The 19,280-nt window shown below is 40.8% G+C and overlaps 1 protein-coding gene across 2 annotated transcripts in view; it reads left to right on the plus strand.

Annotated features, from left to right (window-relative positions):
• SYT1 (synaptotagmin 1) overlaps positions 1 to 19,280 on the plus strand; it is a 130,601-nt gene that overhangs the window by 22,144 nt on the left and 89,177 nt on the right. For both annotated transcript variants that reach the window (XM_075717915.1, XM_075717921.1), the window contains exon 2: positions 13,158 to 13,342. In XM_075717915.1, the coding sequence (XP_075574030.1) occupies positions 13,158 to 13,342 (185 nt within the window). The remainder of the gene's footprint in view (positions 1 to 13,157; positions 13,343 to 19,280) is intronic.

A 19,280-nucleotide genomic window follows, 5' to 3' on the forward strand; every position in this document is an offset into this window, starting at 1 on the left:
GAGCAGACAGCTGCAGAAGCTGTTGTGCACATTCATGCCAGTCGTGCTTTCTTGGGAAGTTTGGCTTGGCGGGGAAGAAGCGAGGGGAGTTATCTTTTGTGGTGCTTGTTGAGGCAGAGTTGAGGCATGCCATGGGAATGGGTGTCTTTTTCCATCCCGGCACTGGGATGAGGCTTGGAATGCTGGGCTCTTGGTACCTACTCCCTTGAAATTTGCAAAGCTGGTATAAATATTCTGACCAGCACCTCTGCTTAATAGGTAGGCGTCATGAAAGTATTTTAGTTTGAATGCCTGGGGCAAGCCTGAGACCATTCAGTCCTTCAGTGCACACCCCCCAGGCAGTCTGGCAGACTACACACTGCAGAACAGCTCGCCTAGCTGCCCTGGCCTGGCAGGCGTGCATCATATACCAGTGCAGCAGAGCCCACACCATTATGCACCCAATCCCACAAACCAGTGTCACCCATATAATGTTCTCAAAACACCTGCAGCATGGACGGTTTACACCCTGCCCTTTCCTGAGCTGAGCAGAGTGCTACATCAAGGACAGAGGTGCCTGCCAGGAATGCTCTCCCGCATACCCCTGCACAACTGAATCAATACACAATCTGAGGTCCCTTGGAAAAATGTGTGCGTACAGCCACAGCCAGGCTTGCTTAGTCCCACTGACGTGAGCAGAGCCAGCCGGGAGTGGACTAGCACAGTCGCAACTCCTGCACCCTGCTTTGCTGCACTATACAACTGGCACATGGTATGAGCCCTTGCCTGCATGTGGTGCACCCGATCAGACCAGGATTACCTAGCAATCCACTTGCATCCAGATCTGAGAGGACGCTGGACCAACAAAGTGTACCTTATTGACGATCTCAGTGAACATGCGCGTGGCTCATGCTGGTTGTGCCTGCCAACAGCTGCACCTAAGTATTATAGGGCCGTTCTCGGTGTTACAGACACCCTAGAAACAAAGGTGATGGACCATGTGGGATGTTTCAGTCATGGTGACTAGGGTTAGGGAATTTCATCTCACACTGAGGGTTCAGCATGGAAGTGTGTGACATAAAACCATATATGGAAAAAATCAAGTCCCGTTAGCCTTAGGTCAGAATTAGCATTGTCAGAGTGTGCATGTTTTGATTGCACGTCTAGAAACACACTGATGAAGGCATCATAAATTACTATTCACTTTAAAGACAAATTGTTTGTTCCTGTGTTTTATCACTGATTCTCTGTCTCAGAAGAGTCTTCTTAGGACCTGTTTTGGATTATCTCCAAAATCAGTTCTAACATGAGCATAGTCCTGAGGTGCCTCAGGAGCTCAAGTGCTGGAAATGTCTTCTGGGAAAGAGTGGAGGTCACTGACAAGACTATGTGGCCTGAAGAGTTATTGAATGTACAGCATTTTTAATTGGAGCATTCCTATTAAAAGCTGCCACCTGGAAGACTAAAAAGAGCCCTGGTTTGTCTGAGGCTAACTGCTATTGCCTCAATAAGACAGTTGGCTCAGGCACTCCCTTTGGAGTGTCCCGGCCTAAGAGAATGTCTTGGCTTTCTGTGTCCTTTGTTTCAGGGTTCAGTCTTGGCCATACCTTTGGCCACTGGTAAGCTATGGAGGTACCAGGCTGGCTGGCTGGGTTCCCTCCAGAAAGAAGGCATTCATGTCCTAGGTGGACAGGATCCTAGGAGGATCTTGTTGAGGTGATAGAAGGAGTATTTAGCAAAGGTTGTGCACAAGGGAGTGCTAGGCAATGTGCTTGGACAGACTGGATCTGGTAGTGTACAGGCTGGTGCATTCTCATAAGCAAATGGTTGGATGAGGGCACAGCTCTTGTGAGCAGTCAAGTTAGACCAAGATGCACATGTACCCACAACGCAGGCTTGGGACCTTACGCTGTAAAGCCTCTCAGACTGTCTTCTTATTTCATCTGTGTGCACTGTCTAATCTGATGAGGCATTTCTTCTGAGTCGGTGCCTTTAGGCACTACCCACACACAAATGAGTGTCTATTAATAATGATAATATTTAATGAAAGAATCTTGTTCAGAGTTATATCTGTACATTTAAAATAACAGATCAAGAAATGCAGGTATTCAGTTGATTTCACTGAGTATACACTATTGCCCAGCAAAGAAATATGCTTTTACAGATACATTCCTGCCACAAAAAGAAATAAGGCTTCTCATATGAGCAGTTACTGCCTACGTACTGCAATTGGCCTAACATACAGTAAAAATTTAAAAACAAACCTTTAATTTGAGCTGAAAGGAGATTGTTTTTTGTTTGCTCCTTGATTGTTTTTATAATTGATTTATCACTACTACAGCTATGCAATTAATTTTTTTTTTAAATCATTCTGGACATTGAAGATACGAAAAGGTTCCCAAACCTATTAGAAATTAGCCTTTCTCACATACTTAAGTATGTGAATGCTTTCCTGTTGAAGTGATTTTAAAAAATGAAAAACAATAAAAAGGCTTTTATGTCTGAAATCAATTTTAAAAATTAACTCTTCCCATGATTCTTAATTGCAGAATACATCTGTTTCTTCAGTAAGTGGATGGCAGATATAATGCATATATAGAATCATAGAATCATAGAATGCTTTGGGTTGGAAGGGACCTTTAGAGGCCATCCAACCCAGCCCCCCCTGCAGCGAGCAGGGACAGCTTTAACTCCATCAGGTTGCTCAGAGCCCCGTCCAACCTCACCTTGAATGTTGCCAGGGATGGGGCCTCCACTGCCTCTCTGGGCAACCTGTTCCAGTGCCTCACCACCCTCACTTCTTTCTTATGTCTAGTCTAAATCTATTCTTCTTCAGTTTAAATCTATTATTCCTGTCCTGTCCCAACAGGCCTTGCTAAAAAGATTCTCCCCATCCTTCCTATAGGCCCCCTTTAAGTATTGGAAGGTTGCAATAAGGTCTCCTTGCAGCCTTCTCTTCTCCAGGCTGAACAAGCCCAACTCTCTCAGCCTGGCCTCACAGGAGAGGTGCTCCAGCCCTCGGATCATTTTTGTGAACCTCCTCTGGATCCGCTCCAACAGGTTCATGTCCTTCTTGTGCTGAGGGCCCCAGAACTGGATGAATATATATGAATATATAGATACATATATAAAAAAAGTTCTACACTGTAGATGACTGGTTTTGACCTGTCCTTATCTTACCCATCAGACGGGGAAAAAACAGGTTCGTCCCAGGCCTTTTCAAGGCCTGGATAAAACCAGATATATGAACGTGCTTAGTGTCTGTTCAAAGTCAGTAACATGGCTCTACCAGGCTGTGTAACAGATAGAGGCAAAAGATCAAGTTGTAAGTGAAATGGTGTCATACTTTTTACAAACAGAAAAGGTTTGATTATTTACAAGTTAGAAATACTTAGCGATAGGACAAGAGGAAATGGGCTCAAGCTGCGCCAGGGGAGGTTTGGATTGGATATTAGGAAAAATTTCTTCACGGAAAGGGTGGTCAAGCATTGGAACAGGCTGCCCAGGGAAGTGGTGGAGTCACCATCCCTGGAAGTGTTCAAAAAACGGGTAGACGTGGCACTTTGGGACATGGTTTAGTCTAGTCTACCCTTGATTGGTTTAGTGTGGACTTGGTAATGCTAGGGTAATGGTTGGACTGGATGATCTTAAAGGTCTTTTCCAACCTAAACGATTCTATGATTCTATTCTATGATTCTATGATTCTACTTTACATTTTGACATCCGGTCTTACTTCACATGGAGAGACAGTAAATTTCACTGAGAATTTCACCAAAATTTTCAATAAGGTGGCAAATGAAAATCTGAACTGGCAAAAAGGCTGAGGAACAGGATGATTGTTTCAGTGGGTAAGTTCATCAGTTTGGTATGCATGAAGAGTAAATTCTATTTACTCTCTGCTATCCCATACTTCAGTGCTTTGTCTGAGTGTATGGACTCTGGATACAATCTTGCTGGCTGGATAATGAAATGGCAGGAGTCAGGGAAAAAAAAGATCATTTTTAAAGCTTTAAATAAGAAGTGAAAAATTATTATCAAAGCAGCACATCATGACAAATGAAACTTAAGTCTCTTTGTTTATGCTACAGCTCTATGGTAATAAACAAAATTAAGTTTTAAGGTCCCAAACACTCTGCAAGCCTGGAACATTTTCAGAGCACAGCATGTCATTACGCTCTCCGTGGGACAGTAATTACCCCGCTGACAGTAACTGTTCCACACCAGGGGTGGGAAGTGCAGTGTTTCAGTCCTTTTCAGCAGCATCACTGTTTTGTATGAAAGGGCCGTGCAGAAAATCTGGAAGCAGTCCTCTGACTTGCTGCTTGGGAAGAAGCAGAGCGAAGGAGGTGCCCTAAGGGCTGAGCGAGGCTCCTGACGCTGCAGTAGCTGAGGTGCCAGTGAGATATTTTGGAAAGATTACAGCCTTGAGGGGCCTGGCGCTGGGACCCGGGGCACCTCTGTGGTATGCTTGGCTGTGGTGTCACACAGGGCGCGCGACGCTAGCGATTTAGTGTTCTGGAGGGGTTCCTTCTGGGTGTGAGTTTGTGTTGCCGCTGTAGCACCGGGAGCCACGCAGCATGCACGCACCCCAGGGAGGCACTTGAAGTGCTTCCTCTGGTAAGGTCTGAGGTTGACACTGCACCCCAGGCTGCTATCTGGTGCACTTGCTTGCAACATGCGCGTGGCGTTCTCCAGCACTTGGCATCCCTACGCTTATGGGGTGCATGCCTAGGACCGGCTGCTGACATGAACTTTGCTGCTGGCAAAGACGTAGCAGGGACTTGTGGTCCTACAAACATGCTCTCAGCAAATGAAGCCCCTGTTGTTTCCTGTGCACCGCACCAGTCAGTAATGTAGACCAATGCTGCCGCGGTGTCTTCTATATGATGCTAACCAAAGTCATTTTATTCTGTATGTATTAAATGTCTGCATCTCTGCAGTTCAGATATTACTACTTGCCTCCTTTATAAGACACTTTGTGATCTACTGATGAAAAGCGCTACATATGAGCCATTTTTATTTGAGACCTTTTAAATGAATATTAAATCTCAGTAAGGAATAAAACTGGTTATTCCTTTCAGCGGGAACTTAGTATATTACTCCAATGGCTGTTAATTCTTTTAATAGTAGCTGTTCTCCTTTAAACCCTAAGCCATTGTGTAATAGCATCCTGTGTTAAGTTTGTATATGTTCACAGACCATTGGCTTACAGACAGATATAGTTTCTACAAGTTCATCTTGTCAGAAATCACAAATCAGTTCCTTTTTTTTAAAGGAATCTACCCCTGCATAATATTTTATTTAAAAATGTGCCAAATTAGCTTTTCCTTCCTTGGCAATGGTGTTTTTACCTAGTTTTGGAACTTAAAACATTCAACATGTACTATGCATGACTAATTCTGGTATGCAAGAATTGTGATGATTACTGTTCTGAAAATTGAAATGCAACCCCCTGGTCCTCATTTTTGCAGGGCAAACCTTGAAAACGTGACACAAATAACATTTCCAAGTGTTCAAAAACTGAGAAGGAAGATAAAAGAAAACCAGTGTTCATTGCATACAATGAATGAAATCAGCTAAGAAAATCAAATATATATAGGCATAACTGATTTTTTTCCCATCAGTTTCATTTCTTTTGAGTCTTATTCTCTTGATTTCTGAGTCCTGGGATTGGTATGACTGGAGTATTTTGTCCCTTTGAAAATTCCAGTCCCAAGTCAAAGGGACTTGCACGTTTTTTTCACTGTTTTTTTTTTCCTTCAGACTATCAATCAAAGTTTGAAGTGCAACATATTGTATATGTCACAGGAAAATTGAAATGTGTTTTAACCACAAAATACAATTGTCCACATGATGGAAAGCAGTCATCTCAGGCTTCTACAGATTTGTTCATCAGAGTCAAATATTAGCCCCATGGGTTGTTTTGTCCCTTCTCAAGAAAGTATTTGGCCTCAGCTGGTGTGGGTACATACAGTTTTTGGAAAGCCTTCAGCAAACCTGTCTGGTTTCCAGGTCTGGTTGAAGGCTCCAGCTTTCTTAATCTTCCCCAGCTAATCAGTGTGGCCAGTGCTTTCTCTGGCAATTATCTAGAGCCTGAATTCATTGATTTTATTTTAAAACCTTTATGGCAGCAGATATATGAACTGATAGGAAGCATCAGTCTAAAAATATTATCTACTTGATTAGAAAGCATCTTCCACCAAAGTCTTTCCTTTCCCTACACTGTTTTCTGTAGTAAGTGACGTAGAGGTTTTGCCAGAAAGGGGAGGCTGTTTTGTTTGTCATGCTGGCCAGCATTGCGGTCCTTCACAAGGGGCACGTTGTGCAGCAGGGAGCTGGACTGCTGGTTCCTCCTCTGGGCCGTTGCGTGCCAAGTGGGGGAATATCATTCTTTCACAGAGGGCAATGGAAGAAACGGCTGTATTTGCTGGAAGAAAGGGGAGGCAGGAGGGCTGAGAGCTGTGAGAGGGTGCGAGAAGAGCCGGCAGCCCTGCAGAAGCACGGCACTGCTGGGAAGGGCAGCCAGGCGCCAGAGACCACAGGAGGGACCTTCCCAAGGAGCGTGTGGCTACCAAGGAGGCTGTGCAATGGTGGCTGAGCTGAAAATGAGCCCAAGAGAGCGGCCCTGACCGGCAGTGGCACAGCCAGCAGAGGGGAGATCTGTGTTAACTCTCTTTTTGATCATATTCTGTTTCATTTTGATTCAGCAGGGAATGGGCGGGTTAACAGAGGAGCTATTTTCATTTTAGTATTTATACAGATGAAACCTGACATGTGAGCATGAAGCCCTTTGCGATCTCTCTGAGGGACTTCCTTCGAGGAGACATCTCAGCAGCTTTGCTTCCTCTCTCTGGCTGCCTCACCATCCCATCTCACCTGGAAACTCCCCTGCCTTGCTTTCTCCCCCATGTGTCTCAAGAGACTAGGGGCAGAGGAGCTGATGAGACTGAGCAGTGAGGAGCTGGGGGAGAGAGGGACAAAAAAACACATTGGAAAGAAGGAGAGAGAGATAGCAACAGAGACAGAAATAGTTCTGCTCTGCAGAAAGAAGATACGCTGTTGGGTAGATGTGTTTTACCATGACAGAGAACCTTTCACATGCCTTAAAAGGTGAATTAATACCAGCAATAATAAACATAAATTACCTGCAAATTCCAATAGTAGGTGTGGGTTTGCCGTTAGAGAAATATTTTAGACAGTTCATGCATTTTGATTTCCAGCTTTGGGAGTATACAGTAGGCACATCAGATTCTCAAGCAGCCCAAGCGTCTCGGCTAAATTTGTAGCTATATCTAGGATTACTGCTAAATTCAATGTCAGTTTATTTGCAAAGACTGGAATGTTCAGTCATATGAAGTTTGCATAATTTTGCATGATAATGTCTAACAAAGAAGCTATAGGCAGGAGTATATTCAATGACTGAAGTGATCAGTGCACTTTCACAGACTGTTTTGCATGTGGGGAACTTTCACTGTCAAAACACACATTTCTTAGCTCAGTTAAAGCTTCAGTAACTTCCATAAACTATTCATAGAGATAGTCTTATGCAACTGCACATGCTCAAAAAATAGAGAAGGGGGGGAAATGGCAGCATGAAAGCATTTGTTAAGATATTTCATAATGGTTCCTTCTAGTGATGGGTCAAAGGTAGCATTGTTAACTTGAACCACATAAAAAAAACCGGGGTAAATGTAAGAAAGTGAAAATAATACTTTGCAAACATGCTATTAAGGCAAGAGATCATACATAAGAGTGTTTGGGTGGAAGTGTAGCTGTATAAGCCTGAAGGCTAGTATTTCATAGAATCATAGAGTCATTTAGGTTGGAAAAGACCTTTAAAATCATCAAGTCCAACCATTAACCTGACACTACCAAGTCCACCACTAAGCCAATTAAGAGTAGAGTAGTGATTAATGTCATGTTTCCTGGCTTGGTGGATGGATTATTTTTTAATGAAGGTAAAAAAAAATCAGTATTTGTAAGTACGTATTTGCAGTTTTTATCTTCCTCTTTTACAAGTCATTTTGCCATGTATCAGCATTTCCCTGTCTTTGCATTGATCACCTTTGTATTCCTTCTGCTGTGAATAGTGCTATCTGTTACCCAGGTCCTTGCTCTCAGTACATTTTCTTTTTCTTTAAGTAACTTCTAATGAAAGTCAAACTGATCCTGAGAATGTGGCCCCTGGGGAGTTTCTATACAGAAAGTCTGAATTTGGCTATATATGGGGTTTGCTTCCTGATTAGAAGCTGCAAGTGCAAAAAGCTAAGGTAAAACTATGGTTTAGTAAATGAAAACTGCCAGTGCTCTCATGTTCAGGCTACCAGAGCTTTAGATTAATGCAGTGCACTTCACATACAACTATTTAGCAGTTGCAGCTTCCTGTTAAGTATCATGCCCCCTCTGAAACATAGTTTATTAATATTTATCAATTCCGACATGCCATGGGCCTCCTTTGCAGAATAATATGGAAGGTGCCATCATCTGATAGTCCTTTGTTGTCACAGTTTAAATGGGGCTGCTTAATTGGGAGTTGTCGGTGGACAGCATTTTTGGTATGTAAGTCTTCACTTTTTAATTCAGCTCCTCTCTTCAGTTCTTCCTTGACCTTCCCTCTCTTCAGGTTCTAAGTTAATAAAGTTTCCTCTGACATTGCACACAGAAAGGGAAGAAAATTATTAGGATGGAGGAATTATTCTCTTCTATGGACTGTAGCACTTCGATGCTGTTACACGTTTTGTGACTTCCCTCTCACTGTCTTTCCTCTGGAGTCAAATGTCCTCCGAGGCATTTGGTAATTTTAGATCATCTGATGGGAATGTCAGTTTTGGACCCAAGGCCTGTACCTCTCCAAACATTTTTTGTAAGGCCAATTAAGGACATCTTTGTATAAAGGACGTAATTTGTAGCTCTTAAATTGAATAACTCAGTAATACATCCTTTCCTTCAAATCTAGCATATTCAGTGGAACAAGATTTAATAACAGGTTGGGGGACAAGCTGTATTTAGTGCAGCACAATAGAAGCAAATCAGTGGAGTGAAGCAGTCGGTCCTGAGGACCCCACTCCACGCTGCAAACTTTGTGGGGGTAATGCTTTTGTTTAGGTTTGCTCCCATGGGCCAAGTGCCTTTTGCAGTTGGAGCACCATTAGGCGACCTCTGGAGTGTATATTCCCATTTGGTCCGTCGTGGCCCCCCACACTGCTGCATAACATGAGTCCAAGCATGGTGTATGGGTACAATCTGAAGATATGCCTCATAAATGCACTCCTAAGCCCAAACTAAAATGATAAGTGCGTCACAGCTGCCGTATTTGTGAAATGCTACAAATGCATCAAATGACCCACAATATGCACACAACCCTGGCTGGCATTAGGGGGAGGAAGCAAGAAAGAGCTCACAACTGCTTTAGCTGCAACCATGTCTGACTGATGTTCAGCATGAGTGAAGGATGCAAAATCGGTACCCAGAATGCCTCGATTATCAACACAATCCTAGAGCTTACTCTTTCCAGTGCCCTGCTGTTGCTCAGGAGTAAGCCATGCGTTTCATTTTCTCTACACTCTGCTTTTACAGATCAGCTTCATTCCTGCATTTCTGAGTAAAGTCCTAGAGCATACCCTGTTTGGATTGGATCAATAAGACTAATTCAAGACCTTACTTACTAACTATGCTACTCAGCAGATCCCCTCCTATAGATGTATCTTTAAGAGCCTTGTAGAGTCACCAAATCACACAGCGATTCATGACAGCTTCTTCAAAATAAGTGTTCTGTATTTGCCCACAGGAGCAGAACAAAGAAAATAGCGCTGAAATACCAGGAAATTTATAGATATATTAATTATCCTTAAACCAATAGCTTTTCCTTGATTGCACAGGTAAGTATTGCTTGTTTCAAAGCACCCCCTTGTGCAGGCACTGGGTAAGACAAGTTGTACAAGAAGTTTCTGGCTTCCTGACACCTCGGCCGCTTGGTCAGGATCTGCCTTTTTTGTGTCACCCATCCTGCTTCGTCTGCCACAGAGGTCCTTTGTTCAATGGATCATGACCAAAGACCTCCTGAGGCTTCAAGCTGCGCTACTGAACCTGATCAAACTGGTTTAATATAGATGGAGGTAGTCTTCAAACTGTAGATTTCCTTTGTTGTCCATTTAAACAGTGGAAAAATGAAATTCTTTGAAACTCTTGCATAAGTGTGGGTAAAGTCCAACTGGAATCAACCAATATGAATCTCCAAAGTGAGCCACTGTGCAAAACCAAGAAAGTTCATATACTGTCAGTGGGGTTTTTATACATATTATTCACAGCTGGTAAAAAGGCTGAAAAATTAAAGTCTGTAGACTTGAGTCTTCCAAAGTGACTAGTGACTTCAGTCATTTCATTCTGTCCTGTCCACCTTGAGACAACTTTATAGAAAACTAATTTTTAAAAACTTATCTTTTTCTGGAATTCAAGCTCCTCTGGCAGCATGATGAATTGAGGAGCACAAATATGAAAGCCCTCAAAGTCTTTAGTAAATTTGGAAAATCTTGTCTGTATTATGTAAAATTATTAACATTTAAAATTATTTAAATAATGCCTTTGAAAAGAAACAAACATCACTTCAAAGGTAGTGATAACTGTGTGTTTCACTTGTCTTAAATCTAATATGTACATCCACTGATTGGGGAATCTCTCTCAGTGGCAATCTTCGGATGAGCCATCTCCTTGACAGGGATAGTACCCTTTTATTAGGAAAAAAAAATCCATTCCTCTTTGCTTTTTCAAACTTGAATGTCAAAGTTATTTTGCAAATGTCCGGATTTTGGGTTACCCCAATTTTTTTCCTTTATTGCTTATGCTTTGTTGAATAATAAAGGAAGCGTGTTTTCTTTGAAGAGATAAATAAGGAATTCTGCATAATTCTTGGTGTCTCAGATATTAATTTGATGAGCATTTAATTGCATCACAAGAGCTATTGGGTGAAATTAAATTACAAACAGATGAGAGCAGACAATGCATTATAAAAAAGAAGCTGAGATATCTGCAAGTGTTTCAAATGCTCCCCAAGGCACCCTACATTTTTCATGCTCCAGAGAACCGAGGCGGCAGTGCCAGAATACCACTTTACACAACAGTTTCAGCACAAAGGCACCTGACTTCACTACCTACACAAGCTTTTTCGTCTGTAGGATGCAGATATATATATCCTATTAACACCCACATTCCCTGTCTCCTCAATTCCTTGGTTCTCCCAGCTTACCCGCCTTTGATGTGTCCCTCCTCTCTTTCCTCCCACGGTGCCATCCTGCTGTCAAAACCCCATCCCATATTCTTGCTGCTCTCCATATTCACTGGCATCGTGCTTCAGGTGCTGCTGACAAGGCAGCAAAACAAATAGCTGATAAATTTGGGCACGGCATTCATTTCACATTAACATAACTCCCATAGATTAGCTCAGATGTAAAGTATAGTGTTATGTAAATACCATTTCAGATGCTAAGTGTCTAGCAGACTAAGGACACGTGAAGTTTAGAATTTGAGAAGAACATACATTGCCTGTGAAAGGTGATGGTTTTACATTTGTGAGTGCTGAAAAAAAAAAAAAAATTGTAGGAGAGTCAGTTGTGCTACAGTGTTACCACACCAGATGTGAAGAAAAAATGAAATTATTAATGCATGAAATACAGATTTTAAGTTGTGATAAGTGCAGATCTAGTGCAACTTTAACTGCAGAATTGCTGCTGCTGACTCCATAAAATACATCCCATAAACAGCTGTTAATCTGTTCACTGTTTATCTTTTAACATTCATTTGTTTAGTAATCAGTTCTCATTTGTTCTACATATGGTACAGCTTCCCTTTTATAGCAGCTGCATTTAATGAACATTTGGAGGCAGAAAAGTATTACAGAAATTATTGTTTAACTATTCTCCTGCATTATTTTTGTATCTATCACCAATGACATTTGAATAGAAGTTACAAATATGGTCATTAAATTCAGAGTAAGGAAGGTGTAGGAGCTTGGTCCTCTTCCTGAACTGGTAATTTGTAGTGGAAGTTCCTGTGACCATGCTTCAAACTCTGCTTAGCTCCTTTGAGCAATTAGTTTTCTCTATTTATACTGTCCATTCCCTTTTGTGATTCACTGACGTCAACATGTCAAATTTGATTCACTCTTCAGTTTTGCTCTGTATCATATTAGAGGCCTTTAGGTAATGCACTGAGAGAGTGTCTTGCAGACCTGATAGACTGAGCGCATTTTGAGATTTTTAGAAAATGACAGTTTACAACATTTAAAGTTTTGTCAGGTGTTCTGGTTAAATGTGAGGATCAGTGGTCATTAAAACTGATTTGTATGAAGATAATTCCCTTCTGGAGTACTTGTGTTTAAGTGTCATCTTAATTCCTTTTCTCCAAAAATTCTGATCTTTAGCAAGACCATTTTATCATAAGTGTTGTCTGTTATTTATTCATGCTTCAGCTCTGTCCAGCATCCTGGACTGAATGAATAAAAGGAACATATGCTTTTCTTTATAGGAAAGTATAGGTGAGAACATAGCTATGTACTGAAACTTTGCTAGCGTTAGGGCATGATGACAAATAGGGCAAATGCCCTTGGATTGGACAGTCCTTTGTCCTTGGTCAGTCTTTACTGGTGACCTTGACCTGCATCTGTTGCGAGGAATCTGTGAGTCTGTCAAATACAGCAGTGGGCAGAGGAGAAGGGCTGTTCATTAAAACTGACTGCTTGGGTCATATGCCGTTCTGGAAAAGGGAAATTCCCAGTCACTTCCACCCAATTCAGCCTCAGTGCCAGGTGGGTTGGGGAGATGATCAAAGAAAGAAGCAAGTAATGGCCTAAATGTGCTGAGCATTTTACAGATTTGCACAGTATAAATGTTTAGGACATACTGTTTTCAGATGGTTGATTAATCAAAATAGCTGCAAGTGAGTTTGATATGTATCACCAGGCATGTAAATAGATAGATGTGTTAAATTGGCATTGTGTGTGCAAATGATCAGTTGGGACAAATATCCATATGATGACAGGATATTTTAGAAAGGATTTCAGGTATTTCTGCAAGACATTTTTATTGAAAAAGGCTTAGCTGTGAGAGAAATGTGCTTGTTTCTAAATTTAACCCTACTAACAGTTTCCCACCTTCTTTTTGTGTGTGTTTCTTTTTCTCTTCCAGTGCCACCTTGGGCCTTAATAGCCATAGCCATAGTTGCAGTCCTATTAATCCTTACCTGCTGCTTTTGTCTCTGTAAGAAATGCTTGTTCAAAAAGAAGAACAAGAAGAAGGGAAAGGAGAAGGGAGGGAAGAATGCTATTAACATGAAAGATGTTAAAGATTTAGGGAAAACCATGAAAGACCAGGTAAAGTACCTCTCCTTTTCTTGAACTCTTGAGTTGCATTTGAAGGTTTCTGTTTGATGTATCTACAAAAAGTTCTACTTGTTGCCTCAGTAGTGGCTCTGTGAAGAGGGGACTGATTGGCTGCATCTTCTTGGGGGTATCACAAAAGATGAGTCTGGATGTGGCATCACTGATAAAGCAGTCAGCCAGTTTCCCTACTTTGCTAAAAAAAATATGAGCAGGCATATAATGACTCATCTGGAAGGGACAAGTTCATTGAGAGTATCTTGGTTGTCCCAAAAATGAAGCAAATGTGTGCCATTTTCACTGTCCTTTTTCAAGACTTTGACCAGGACCTAGTACAGTGTTTGTATATCTTTCTAGCAGTATTTCTGAGCTTACATGATAAACAAATGTAGCTCTGAACTCTAAATCTCTTTTTACACAAAAGCAAAATTTCAGCAGGGAAAGAAACAACAGTATAGAAGAAAAAACGAGAAACATAGAAACAAGGGAAGATAACCAAAAAGGAAGAGCACGGGGCATTCAACACGATGTTGAAGTGTTGAACAAACCAAAGTTGGGAACCCGAGGGCTAGGACCAGCTGATCAGGAACAAGATCCAGGAAGAGAAGCCTAGAGCATACTAGCTAAGAGATCCATGGAGCAGTTCAGAACAAGTGGTGAGATGCCACTGTACAGTGATGGAGCAGCCACCAATGTGGCTCATCAGCTAGTCTTAAGAGTCCTGGAATAGGTTAGCATGCTTCTCTAGGCACATAAGATGTGATACCGGAAGAGAAAAATCAGGAGAGTGGATGAGGAGGCCTTACATGTCTGATGACTCGCTGCAACTGGATCACATGAGTGCAGTCTGAAAGGAGCTCAGATAAGGGGAGGAAAATAATGGATAAGCTTCAAAAGTACAGAGCTATCAGAGCTATTTCCAGTTTCCATTATCAGACAAGAGGACAGTTTTTGTTGTTCTTGCTCAGTAGACAGTATGGAAAGAAGATAACTGAGAATCCAGTTGTTTTATTCCTGTTCATGCTACTGAATTACAGTAGCCACTATTAAAATGGACAGTAGTTAACTTTTCTAATCTACACACACCAATAAAGTAAACCTTGACAAAATTCATTACTTTAAAGCTGTATGAATCAACATTTTATAGTGACAGCTCTACACACTGTCATCATGTGAGTGATGAAGGGGCTTGATCTGACACAATCTGTTCTGGTTCTCAGACCATAAGTACACATTGCATGCTTAGAGCTAATGAAGTTTACACCAGTTTTCCATCCTAGGTGTACTCATGTGTCTACATGCTAGTAGGCAATACAAAGCAAATTTCTCTACAGCCATCCCAGATTGCTTTACCACAACGAACAGAGTCCTGCACAGGCACAAAGAGTGAACAGCTGGAGACCCTTGCATCCACATTACCAGTGGAGCACTTTAGATAGTGCCCTGGTGCACAGCTTCAACCTTGGTTCCACCTGGAGAGAAAATGCTTCATGTGCCACACTGGTGTACTGGAGTGCATGACACCAACACAAGACAAATTCACAGCTGAAAACAGTCAGTACACAAAATCAGTAATGTAGATGCAGCTGTTCCAAGGTTAGGAAGATTAGTGAGGCCAAGCTCAAAAAACAACAGAGCAGAAATTTTGAGTTCTCCCTTGAAAAAGATTTTACTCTGATTTTGTTTTCTCCATGTGATGAATGTGAAAGAAACTCCTCCTCTTTGAGCACTTTGATTTAGCATCCGTAGATTCCCTGTATTTGATTTACAGACTTGGTTCTGGGCTATTAATATTAAGTAACTGTGAGATATTTCCCTCCTCAGCAACACATGGAAAATCAGATCACCAGTTGTTGGGGTACTGCTAGCCAGCTCCTCCCATTGAACCAAGAATAATTTGGAAGAACTGGTTGATTATGCTCGTGGAAAAATTCTTTGAGATGTTTATTATGTTCTACCAATGATAACAAACCTAATACTTCGTTGTAGGACAAATAATGTGCAATTTGTTGATTGATATTTATGTGGAATTTGTTCCATATCATGTAAGGCCATTGTTGTATTTACAATATATTATTAAGTGTTTTTAATTATATTCATTAGGACCTGGATAAATGACCATGGATTCTTGGAAAATAAATATTTTAAATGCAAAATTACATTATGTAACTAATACTGAGTTTCATTTCTATCTTTTGCATGGGAAAATTTGATAAAAAGCTGAATCATGAGTCTCTTGTCTACAAAGAGACCTCAAACTTTGAAATGCTGCACAGATAGGTATTTTAAGATGATTCCATTCAAAATATTCTGTATAGTTATTTAAACATACTTTTGCCCAAACATTTTGGGATTTAACCACTATGTTTTGTTTTGCACAGTTAAACCTAAGGAGGGTAGATTCTCAGTTGATGTAAATGTCAGACCTTTAATAAGTGGATGGATCACCAACTCTCCAGCCAAGCTTCCTCTTCGCTGTCTTGGATTTCAAAAACAGGCTGCTTAAATTAGCCCCTTAAATTCATACCTAGCAGTCTGATAGTGTACAGATTTTAACTCCTTGGCATTCAATAACTTTTACCAACTTAATTCCTAATTTGTGAAATTTTAGCTGTCTTGTCTTTTTTTTTTTTCTGTATGACTGGTTGTTTATTCTAACAATTTAATCCTGAATTATTAGTGCAAATTTTAATATACCTAGCTGAACTCAATGCAATGCTAAATGTAGAATATTTCAGTTAAGAGAACTGAACCACTTAAAGGCTCTGGCATAAAATAGAAAGGGGAATAACAAGAATGCCTTTTAGCTCTTTAAAGAAGCAAATTTTAATGTTAAAAAAAAAGTAATTGAAGAGCAAGGTGTAAATCTAATGCCATTATAAAGGGCAACATACAGTACCAAAGATCTGAAATGTTGTCAAAAACCCAAAAAGCTTAGTTCAGTCATTGTTAGGCCTGAACCTGCAAGTGCTAATTACCTTCTGCCTTCAGCTGAGAGTGCATAATAGCAGTTGATAGGCACTTGGCATCTTGCAAGATCCTGGTTCCCTAGGCACACAAAACTTGAAAGCGAGTAGCATTTGGTAAGTTGAAAGTATCAGCTTCTGGAAATATAATTTCCATCTTAGTCTGGTTTTGTTTGTCAAAGAGAACTTCTGACCTACATGTACTCATGCTGACCTGCACATCTGTGCCAAATCATTATAGAGCCATATAGCTTGACATAGTTAGAAGATCCTTTTGACATAGAGACTCAATCAGCTCAACAGTTGCACAGAGGTAGATATACAGGAAGTGGAATGCAATTTTGGTCTCTGTCAGAATATTTGTGCTTCAAAATGTCTACTTTCCTGAACAAAACTTCAAATGAGAAACTGTTTATGAAATAATATAGATTATGAGCAAATGTAGTTGAGATGAAGTGGGAGATGAGTTCAAAATAAGATTAGGTTTTCAGGCTTTAAACCCGTTTCCACTGCAGGAAACACTTACTTTTTCAAGTGGAGTATACAGCTCCACCAAGGGCCACTGGGAGGATTAGATTCCTTCTAGGGGAGGCAAATTGTTAATGAATGTACTACCGTAAAAAGGTCATTTCTCCATGGTTTTTACTGATGTTTGTGTGTGGATGTTTTAATTTTTATTTCTTCCTTCTATGTCCTCCTTGTGTATGTTGTGTCTCATGACTGTTCTGGATTGTCACTTGCGGTAGGTTTATTTTGCTATTTGGACGCACCTGGTCTAAAGCTCTGATACATATAGTCTTCTGACAGCTCTGGCTCCTCAGCTGAGATTTCTATGTAGTAGCTTTGATACACACATCAAGAGGCTGAACTAAATTGATTGGGCATTTTTTTGGTTGGGTATATATTTGGGGGGAGGTGAGAAGACAAAAGAAAAGAGGTTGTCATTCTTTCTGTAGTTAAAAGGTTAAGTCAAACTGTACTAGAAAGCTCAAGTTCAAAATTGATAGGCACATAAAAATAACTTGCTAATTTTATTTCCTTTTTGTATAAATGTCACCATATCAAAAGTAGACAAAAGCAATGTGTATTTTTAATGTCTTAGTGATTGGTACCTCATGAAACTTGATGTGGGCTCTTGCATCATCTCAGTACAGTGCCCACACTTTAAGTTCTTAGTGTTCCATACCAAACTCGTTTAAGTGGTCTTACTCCAGATTTCTGTTGGTGCATCTGAATGACAACTAGCACCAGTGTTATGAGTTCTTCCCATCACAGTTTTCATCTTTATAACTTTCCAGTCTCTGCTAATGCCCTTGGTGGCTCCCACTACTTTTTTCTTTAGAAAAAATAAAAGCCCCAAGACACCTAGCTCCAGACACACTGTAATAGCTGCTGATTTATTGGGTCTGAATTTAATGCATTGGTACAGCAAAATTCTTGCTTAAGCTCAGCCTGTGGCCTGGGAAAAGGAATAGACATAATCATTTCAGTCATGAACAGCGGCACTGAAAAATTACTAAAATTTAGCCCTATTGCTTGGAGAATAATTGTGGTGGTGGTCTGAACATTTTATTAGGTCACAAAGCATTTGTGGAGAAGGAGATTTAATAGCTCAGTCCTTTCTCATTGTATCAGGCTAAAACACTGTCACTAGTGAAAGATTTTTGGCTTACAGTGAATGTGTCTGTTAGGTGAAGTAGGAGATTTGGGGTCAGGTGTATGTACTACACCCCGGAATATGAGGAGAATATTCTTGGCTCTGCTACTGACTTACTGTGGCCTTCAGTCATCCAGCTAACTTCTCTGTATGTTTGTTTTTCTTTTACATAGGCCTTCCTCTTACATCAGGGTTATGTACTAACTTAATCAGAATATTCTGATTAATGTTCATATATTAATAGCAGCGAAACATCGGGGTGTTATAAAGTAACATGATATTGAGAGCTGCAATTGCACCTAACCAAACTTCAACATATAATGGTTTTCTTAGACTATTTCACCTTATGAACAGGTGAACAGCTGTTGAACAGGTAACAGCCTTGCCCTCATAGAGACAAAATACTAAGGGAACAAGCTTTTTAATGTTAGGTGCCTGAAATATTTCAAAGTAGCATGTGTTGACTTGGCAGCATGAAGATGCTAGCCAAAATGAAGTCAGTAAAACCCACAATGACATCCAGAGGGCCTGGATTTCACTCAAAGGAACACAAACCTTTATTGCCAGAAATAATCCAAGTGGATCCCTTTGAGGGACAGGGGCTCTGTTGCTGGCAGTGGTCTTTTCTTCTGCAATGTTTGCTCGTATGCTTTGTTTTCCCAGTTCAATGCCTGGAGAAGAGTGAGCATATTTATTCCACGGTGCCACCTGTCTTGGTCTCAGCATGCCAATTCCCATTTGTTGGCATCTTCAGCCCATGGTGACATTAACACTCACCATGGCTTATCCACAATGCAATGAGACATCCTAATTCACACTCAGAAAGACAGCATGTACTGCAGAGCCACTACAGTGTACAAAATTAGTCAGAAACAATAGGGACAAGTCTTTCTCAGAAAACAAGGCCAATAAGTATACTGTGGCAGTCAAAATGGATTGACTGAGTCCCGTTTGTACATTAATTCAACCTCAGGCTTGACCAATCATCTTGCCTTTTCACTTGCCTCAGAAGGCAACTGTGCAGGGTGCATAAAACTTCCTGAAAAATGTGAAAATAACATGTTTATGAAGATACAGTGTTATAGATGAGTGTTTGTGTTCTGCAGGGTTTTCCGCAAAACTCTTTTGTAACTTAGATTTATATTAGACTTCAGAACCCTGAAAATATGGAAGCAACAGCTGTGAGCCACAAGGCTGGGCTTACTTGCATTCGTCTCTTCCTCTCAGTCACTCCCAAGAAGACATAGGAGCTTGCTTTGCATGCTTCCTGAGTTTCTTTTTCCTCCTTTTTTAAAAATATCTTTCCTGT

Source organism: Pelecanus crispus, chromosome 1 (assembly GCF_030463565.1).
Source record: "Pelecanus crispus isolate bPelCri1 chromosome 1, bPelCri1.pri, whole genome shotgun sequence".
In the NCBI taxonomy this organism is placed as follows: Eukaryota; Metazoa; Chordata; class Aves; order Pelecaniformes; family Pelecanidae; genus Pelecanus; species Pelecanus crispus.